General features: G+C 64.7%; 1 protein-coding gene across 8 annotated transcripts in view; it reads right to left on the bottom strand.

Annotated features, from left to right (window-relative positions):
- IMPDH1 (inosine monophosphate dehydrogenase 1) overlaps window positions 1-8,213 on the bottom strand; it is a 44,335-nt gene extending 36,122 nt beyond the window's left edge. For 3 of the 8 annotated variants that reach the window (XM_073329032.2, XM_073329024.2, XM_073329026.2), the window contains exons 1-2: window positions 7,852-7,967; window positions 6,952-7,050 (exon numbers count right to left, since the gene is read on the bottom strand). In XM_073329032.2, the coding sequence (XP_073185133.1) occupies window positions 6,952-7,050; window positions 7,852-7,874 (122 nt within the window). In that variant the 5' untranslated portion in view covers window positions 7,875-7,967. Of the gene's footprint in view, window positions 1-6,951; window positions 7,051-7,497; window positions 7,609-7,851; window positions 7,968-8,117 lie in introns of those variants that run through there. The other 5 variants (XM_073329030.2, XM_073329031.2, XM_073329029.2 and 2 more) reach the window with 4 other exon arrangements.
- Between the last annotated feature and the right edge of the window lie 709 nt (window positions 8,214-8,922).

Raw genomic sequence — 8,922 nt, forward strand, 5'->3', positions numbered from 1 at the left:
CACAGGCTCAGGGCCTAGGAAATCAGTCGTTTCCTGCAATTAATTCCCACCATGCCCCACTTGGAACCCAGCCTTCGGAGGGGCAACCAGGCAGAGCCCTCGCAGCTGAAGGGCTTCCGTGGATCAACCACAAATCTCCCATTACCAGGGATTTAGAGCTTAGGGGAAAAGCTCTGAAACACCTGCCACAAGGAGTCAGCCTGCAACCCGGCGAAGGGAGCGGACGCCCCCGCCCCAGCGAACAGCTCCCGGACAGGGCTCCGCTGCACCAAGGGCCACGCACAGCGAGCGAGGGCCCAGCAACGCGTCAGGGCCCTGGGATAACAGCTCGGGAAGGGGCGCGATTCTGATCGGCCAAAGCCCTGCCGTGGACGCAGCTCCACAGCCCTCTAACGGGAGCACTTACGCCCCTTCCACACTGGACCAGCTGCCCTGGTGCCGGCACTTTGATACTGGTACAGCCGACTGCACCGGTGTCACTCCAGCAGGACAGCTCCAGCCGCACACCCTTTAGACGCAGACGAGGCCGAAGTGACGCTGCGTCTACACTACACCGTTCCACCGGCACAGCTGCCAGCTAGGAGCGTCAATCCGGCCCCCCGGCCGACCTCGCTACGCTGGCTAAACCCCCAGTGTAGACGTAACCCTTGGTCGGGGAGGTGGGTAGCTCACGCTGTGTCTCCACTAGGGGGCTCTGCCGGCACAGCAGCCGTAGTGTGGACAAGCCCTCTAGACACCTCCCGGCCCCGAGAGCCAGACAACGGGCAGGGAAATGGAAGGATTCGCCCCCAGTTCACAGCTGCGACCCAAGGCCCAGAGCGATTCAGCGACTTGCCCGGAACCAGCAATTAAACCCAGTCTCCTGCATGCCAGCCCTGGACTCTGCCTATTGCACCATGCTGCCTCCCCTGCCAGAGAGCACCTGGGGAAGGATGGGCTCAGCCTCTCCCAGCAGAAAACCCTCGGGGGGCAGGAGGCTGGGCAGCCCCAGCAGGGCCGGGAGGACGCAGGGGGCTAGGCCAGGCTGGCTTTATGCATGCACAGGAATCCTGCTGGACCTGCTCGGGTCTTTCTCCCTGTGACAAAGTGGGACTGTTCTTAATGTTTCCTCTGAATACTGTAGGGGTGCCTTGGTTTCCCCTAGGCATTTCTTAAGTCTCTAGGGGGTGGCATAAGGGGGTGTAATTGTTGCAGGGCAAAGGGCCAGGGTACATAAATGGCCAACACTCTGTCTCCTGGCAACTGATGGCCTGGGCCCTTCCCCCTGCAAGGTGAGAGCTAAAGGGTTGGAGAACAAAGGAATCCGGTGACCTCCTGGCCCGGGAAAGGGACAAAGCCCAGAGGAGGAGGGGCTGGAGGGAGTTTTCAGTTTGGGGCTGGCTGGGGACATGGAGTGGAGTGAAGTGCAGACGTGGTTGTCTGGCTCACTGCCCCCAAAATGGACCCAGCTGAGGGGTCCTGTTCTCTGCACCTACAAGCTCTGGTTTAGACCATGTTCCTGTCGTCTAATAAACCTCTGTTTTACTGGCTGGCTGAGAGTCCCGTCTGACTGCCGAGTTGGGGGGCAGGACCCTCTGGCCCCCCCAGGAGCCCGCCTGGGCGGACTCGCTGTGGGAAGCGCACGGAGGGGCAGAGGATGCTGAATGCTCCGAGGTCAGACCCAGGACGGTGGAAGCTGTGTGAGCTGTGTGTCCTGCAGACAGGCAGCTCCTAGAGAGGAGACTTCACCCGAGTCCTGGCTTCATAGGGAGCAGTTCCAGAGCAACGCCCGGGGACTCCATGACACTCCCCATCACCCCCAAGGCCCCCTGGCAGCAGGCAGCGCCGCTCCACAGCCCCAGCCGGCTGCCTGGCTGACAGCAGCCGTTCCAGCAGCGCGGGGCTGTGGTTTGGGTCAGAGAAGCAGCTGCCCATTGACCTTCGCCCAGTATGGTGCAGTCACAGCAGCTTCATTCACAGCTGCAGCCTGGCAGGAAGGAACAGGCCATCTGGGCTGCAGGGAGCTGCCACGCTCAGCGCCTCCAAAGCAGCCGGTCTCCTCCCCAGCTTCCCCACAGGGATGCGGCAGGGCAGCCCACTTCTTCCTCCGAGCCAGGCCCGGCGGAGGCCCCTGACCACGGCCGAGACAAACCCACTACACAGCCCCGGCTGGGGGGGTTTCCAAACCTCCCTGCCCAAGAACAATGCATGATTGAGCATGGTCCCTGTGACACTTCCGGGGGGCTGCCCATGTGCTGTTCTCCGACACACACAGCAGGATCTGCCCGGCCAACAGGGGCCAGTGGGGCTGCTCAGAGGAAGGTGCAACCCCTCAGCGGACAATGCCATAAACCCCGCACCTTGTCACGCCCCCCTCCCAGCCCCCACTGGGTTCCTCCTCACACCTGGGCAGCCAGCCGGAGCCTGCACCAGGCAAATCTAAGCTACCGGTGTCTCCCTCTCTGGGGGCACCTGCCCCCACAGGCCAGAGCAGGAGGATCCCAGCCATGGGCAGCAGGCTGCACCCTGCCTCTTACAGATCTCTAGGGTCCTCCCCCAGCAATGCCGCGTCTCCCCATGCTGGGTACCGACAGGGATGCTGCAAACACAGAGCTACCGACAGGACGCTGGTCGGTGGAACAGAGCCAGGAGCCTCACGCATGGCCCCCGGAAAGTGCTGTCCGGACCAGCGCTCGGTTATTTGAGACCCAGCGCTAAAGCCAAGTCACAGGCAGGGAAGCCAGCATTCCCCTGCCAGCTCCATGCGGCAGTCGAGCCCCGGGGCTGGTCCTGGCAGCAGACACATGAGCAGCCAGCTGGGGGCTAGGCTGGCTTTCACATCAGCAGCTCCACTCTGACTGGACCATGGGGGTCCCCAGCCAAGGGGGGAATCCTGCCCGCCACCTCCTGTGGGGCCAAACAGGCTTCGTATCGGCACGGACGCCAGCAGCTCCAGCGCGGATCCGGATACGCCGGGAGCAGCTGCCAGGAGTGGGCTGGGAACCCTCGCACCCCACCGCCTCCTGCGGGCGCTGTCGGACTGACGCAGAGAGAGTCCGAGCCCCTAAACGGCCCCGTTCCACAGCAGGCTCCCCTCAGCCCCACCTCGAGCTACAGCTGTGTCCATGGGGCACTGGGCGGGTGGGGGCAGAGACTGTGCTTAAAGAGGAGGAGGCGGGAGACAATCATGCAGAGATGAAATCCTGAGGCTGCCCCGCATAGCGACCCCCCCATACAGATGAAGGACTCGCTTCCCCCCGGCATTTCGCATCCTGCTTCCATGCCTGTTAGAGCCACGGTGGCGCATCACCCCAGCCTGTCACAGCCCCGGCGGGCCAGGGTCCTCCCCAGGCTGCGCCCCTTTGCTGCAGCAGAGGGGGAAGGGCAGGCGAAGGGCTGGGACCAACCCCCTCCCCAGCCCTGTCTCCATGCGGAGCGAAGGGTTCCTTCCTCTGCAAGCTTTGCCTTGACTTGGCAGCGCCGTGGCCCTGCAGTGGTGAATCGAGACCGGGCGCCTGGTGCCAGGGACTAACCCCCCTGTTTGCTGATGCTGCTGGCAAGGCGGCGGGAAGCGACTCAGCTCCTGCTGGGCAGGATGTCACCCGGTGGGCGAGCACCACGGCTACTCAGCCTGCCGCCGAGGGAGACACTGGCCTGGGCTCTCCTCCAGAACGGCCACTTCCCCAGACAGCACCTTTCTCCAGGGCTTGCCACCCACCCCTCCCACACTGAAGTGCAGCCACCCGGGGGTGCGGGAGGACAGCAGCCAGCGGGCCCCCAGCTCGCTGCACACGATCCCTTCTCCCGAGATCTGTGACGTCCCTGTGGGGTCTGTCCCTGCAGCGTGGCCTGCAAAGTGCCTGCCCCCGGGAGATGAGGACTGGCTATTTCCGCCAGCCGCTGTCAAGGCAGACATGTGCTCCTGGAGGGCTCACACCCCCACTGCTTCGCACTAGGGACCCTCACCACTGCACAAACCTGGCTAGGTGTTCAGGGCTCATGGCCTCAAGGCCACAGAGCAACCCGTTGCCCCCACCAACCCCCGCAGAGCCCTGCCCCTCACCCAGACATCTGCAGCCCCTACCCACCCCAGGGGGCAGACAGGGGCAGATTAGGGGTTTGTGGGGCCCTGGGCCAGAGCAAGTGGGGACCCCTCTCCACCCCTTCTGCCTGCAGCCGCTTCCGCCCCACCTGGCACTCCAGCCGGGGAGCAGGGTTGGGGAATGTCCATTTTTCCAGGGCCCCCCAACTGGCTGGAGTCCCTGGGCATGGGCCCCATCGGCCCAGTGGCTAACCCACCACAGGGGGCAGCTGCAGGGCCCAGTCGGATTCCAGGGCTGTGCACGTGATCGGTACTACTGTACCCAGGCACATAGGCCCGTCACAGAGAGGCTGCCAGCCGGTACCCTCACAGCGTGGGGGCGACTGGCTCCGCTCGGCCCATGGGAGACCCCTGGAACGGGGAGCCGGGGCCCGCCATTGGCTGACTGAGCCCACGCCCGCATCCAGCCCGCTTTCGCTGATGGCGTTGTTCAGCCCGCGAGAAGAGGGCTCCGAACCCTTCCCGGAGCAGGCTGGCTCAGCGCCAGACCCAGCCTGTCACTGTCAGGGGGCTGGTTTGCGGGGGGAAGGCTGGAGCAGGGCAAGCATGGTGCAAGCAGACAGAGATGGCCGTAAGCACGGTGCTGCCATGAGGACAGGCCATAGGGTGTCCCACAGGAATGCTCCCCTCTCACACGCTGGCTGCCTGCACCCCATTTATCTCCCTCCTTAGCACAGGGGCTGCTAGCAGGTATAGGCCACCCCCCCCCAGGTCACATCTACCCCAAGGATCAGGGGCAGGAGGTCCTGTGACACCAGAGACCCCCACTATCACAGAGAGGGTGTCGGACAAGGATATGTGACTGACAGCTACCTGCCCTGGAAGGTACCCCAGGCCTCCCATCCCTCCCCGGGGTTCAGAGCCTCCTGGCCAACAAGGATGAGTTGGCAAAATAATCGCCATCGATCAGAGAGAGGCAGGCCTCGCGGCACACCCAGGGAGCCCTGTGTGCCATTCTGCCCCCCCCCATCACTGCACAGACTCTGCTTGGGGGGGGATGGGGGGGACTTAGTGCTAGTGAAAGGGGACATGCCTGCCCCAAGGCCAAGTCCCTCCAGGCAGGCACTGCCCTGCCAAGGAACATTTCCCTCCAGGAGCCCCCTGCTCAGAAAGGAGCCAAAGCGACACCCCCAAACCATCTCCATCCATGGGCTGAAAACCTGAACGACCCCCCCAGGCCCGATCCTGCAATCGGAGCCACACCGGCCCATGGATCTGCTCCCACGGCTCCCATTACAGGATCGGGGCCCACCGGGACAGCCAGGCTGCAGAGGAATGCCGGGGACCGACATCCCTTTCCCACCACCAAGCGCCTGCCACTGGATTAGCTGGGGCTATGGAGTTTCCACGGCAACAGCGCCCTCAGTTTCTAAAGTTAACACTTCGCTTCTTTGAAGAATCAGCAACCCCGTCGCACCTCAGCGACCTGCCTCAGGCCAAGGCCCCGAGATCCACCCCACGCTGTGCGCGGCACTGCTGGGAGACGGCCCCTGCCCCGCAGCTCTCACACCCAAAGGGGGGCGGGGACACAGTCGTTCTGGCCCACGCCCCACAGGACAAAGCCACTGACCCACCTGGCCAAAGGTGGAAGGCACCGAGGGCGTGGCCCTGCAAGCGCCTCCACGCAGACCCGCCCGCAGGATCAGCGCTCACATGCCGGCTCTAACCTAGCCGCTAGGACCCAGCGATAGGCTGAACCTCGTCCTGGCGAAGGGCCACGGGCGGGCTCATGGACGTTCACGCCTGAAGGGACCGGTCTGATCATCCAGCCCAGCCCGGCCCGAGGCCCTCTCTCCTTGTGCTGCAGAACGGCAGTCGCGCCCCCCGCTCTACGGAAGCTGGGTCCCGGTTCCAGAACCTCCTGGGTTAAAAGCCACCATGTAGTTGCAGGCTCAATTCCCAGCACCTCTGGGGGTGTTTCCAGCATGTTTTTTAAAGACCCGATCGAATTTTCACCGTGAACACCACCTGGCCTTTTTGCCATGACAGGAACTAGACTGGTCAGTCTCAGGTTTATTTACAGTCAGTTTCACTTTCCAGTTGCCTTAATGAGGTTGGAGAGGCAGATATTGCAGGGGAAGCTTTAGACAAAACCCTTTTTTATTTTAAAAACATTTCTATGAACATCAGGATTTGTATAAATATTTATACATAAATAAATATTGACCGAGCACCATCAACTGTATGCTAAGTATCCATTAGATCATTTATACCAATATATTTGATATTTGCTTTTACGCACACATCTGGAGCCTGGGTATGCACATGTATACATCCCAAAAGAGGGTGCACGCACCGCTCTCTGCATCTGACTGTTCAGATCACGAATACAAGCCCACAGGGACAGGTCAGGCCCAGCATGTTTCAAATAAAGCAAAGATGTTATGACATCCGACAGTCATAGAAATGTTCCGGTACACAAGAGGTCTTTCCTACTGTGGTGTGACAAAAATTCACTTGTGTCTGGTGCTGAAACGTGTCAGAAGGGATCAGAACCCCGGAGACCAAGGGCCTGCTGGAGCAGCCGGCCTGTTGGCAGGGCAGCAGCCAGCCTAGGAATCACTGCGGGGTGGTGGTGGCAGACAGCCGGGGAGAAAGGAGAGGCACATACCGGCCTTCGCTGCCGTAGGGAGCCCTTCCCAGGGGGCTGGAGCAGCCTGCAGCAGGGCCAACGCTCAGCAGGGGAGCGGGCGCCCAGCTGTGACACACAGCAGCTGTCCGACACGCTGACCGCGTGTGCGAGCCACCCTGGCTGCCCTGGAGCAAGCTGGACAGCAGCAGCCCCAGTGCCGCCAGCTGCCCAGGGCCTGCCCGCAGGGGAGCGTGTGCCCAGCCCCCCGCCCGCCCGCCGAGAGGCTGCAGCCACTTACTTGTAGGTGAGGCCGTCGGCGATGGCAAAGAGCTGCTGGGCCGTGAGGCCATCCTCAGGGACGTAGCCCGTGCCCCCGCTGATCAGGTAGTCAGCCATGCTGCAGGGAGAGGGGCAGAACCGTTAGCATGGGCACGGCACCCGCCCGCAGCCCCGGGGACAAGTGCCACAAGCCTGGGGGAGCAGGGGGCCGGGCCCAGGGAGGCTGGCTCCTACGGGCATGGGCTGGGTACCGCCCGGGGGCACTGCCAGGGTGGGGAGCCGCGCCCCCGGGGTGGGGGTAGGGCCACACCCGGCCGGGCGGGCTGCAGGGAGGGAGCCCCAGGCGGCCTACAGGGAACCCTGCGCCCCAGCCCCCAAGGGGGGGACCCGCGCGCGCCCCAGCCCCGACCCCCAAGGGGGGGACCCGCGCGCGCCCCAGCCCCGACCCCCAAGGGGGGGACCCGCGCGCGCCCCAGCCCCGACCCCCAAGGGGGGGACCCGCGCGCCCCAGCGCCCCGCCCCGGCCCCGCGCCGCGCCAGGGCTGCTGCCCGGGGCGCCGCGCACCTTGGCGGCGGGGAAGCGCGGAGCCCGCAGCGGGCAGGCCCGGGACCCGCCGGGCCGGAGCGCAGGGCGGGCCCGCGGCTCGGCGGCTGCTCCCGGCGCACACGCAGGGCCGGGCCCGCCCCGTGGGGGAGGCGCAGGGCGCCGCGCACGGAGCCCGCCCCGCCCGCGCTGCCGGATCCCGGACCATGCCCGGCCCGCGGCGCCCCGCGCTGCGCCCGCAGAGACCCGGCAGCGGGGCCCGGCCCCGTGCAGCGCCCGGGGAGCCGGGCCGGGCTTGGCCGCGTGCTGGGGGCTGCGGACGCGCCGCCCAGCGCCCCCGACCGTCCTGCTCCCTGGCGCCGCCCGAGCCGGTACCTCGCGGGCTCCCCCTCGCCCATGGCCCGGCCCGGGGCTCCTCCGCGGCCGCCGCTGCCTGCAGGCTGCTCGGGCGCCCTCCACGCGGCTGGCCCGGGAGGGAGACGCGGCTGGAGGCAGGGCCGGGGGTGGGGGAGAAGGCACCAGCCCGGCCCACGCTGGCAGGCGGCCAAGGAGGGGAGCCAGGCCTGCCCCTGTGTGCTGAGGCCGCCGTGGGCACGCAGGATGGAGAGGCCAGCGGCAGCCGGCCCGAGCCCCCTCCTTACCCAGCCCCGAGCGGCCCCGCGGCTCCAAACGCTGCATTTGGCCAGGCCTCGTCCGGGCAATGCGCAGGGGCCACACCTGGGCTCGCCTCCCTAACCTGCGCCGACAAGCCCAGGCGCTGGGACGTCCTGCAGTGCGCCCGCCGCCTACCCGGTGTGACGAAGCGGGACTGTTCTTAATGTTTCCTCTGAATAGCGTGGGGGTGCCTCAGTTTCCCCTAGGCAGTTCTTAAGTATCTGGGGGTGGGATAAGGGTGTATGATCACTGCAGAGCCCTAGAGGGTAGGTATCTGCAGGGGTCTGGACACACAGAATGGCCAACACCGTGTTTCCTGGCCACTGATGGCCTGGGCCTTTCCCCCCTGCAAGGTGAGACCTGAAGGGTTGGAGAACAAAGGAATCCAGTGACCTCCTGGCCAGGGAAAGGGACAAAGCCCAGAGGAGGAGGGGCTGGAGGGAGTTTCAGTTTGGGGCTGGCTGGGACATGGAATCAAGGGCAGACGGGGTTGTCTGGCTCACTGCCCCCCCAGAATGGACCCAGCTGAGAGGTCCTGTTCTCTGCACCTATAAGCTCTGTGTTAGACCATGTTCCTGTTGTCTAATAAACCTTCTGTTTTACTGGCTGGCTGAGAGTCCCGTCTGACTGCTGAGTTGGGGTGAAGGACCATCTGGCTTCCCCAGGAGCCCCGCCTGAGCAGACTCGCAGTGGGAAGCGCACGGAGGGGCAGAGGATGCTGAATGCTCCGAGGTCAGACCCAGGAAGGTGGAAGCTGTGTGAGCTGTGTGTCTTGCAGACAGGGTGCTCCCA

Source organism: Lepidochelys kempii, chromosome 1 (genome assembly GCF_965140285.1).
Source record: "Lepidochelys kempii isolate rLepKem1 chromosome 1, rLepKem1.hap1, whole genome shotgun sequence".
NCBI lineage: Eukaryota > Metazoa > Chordata > Testudines > Cheloniidae > Lepidochelys > Lepidochelys kempii.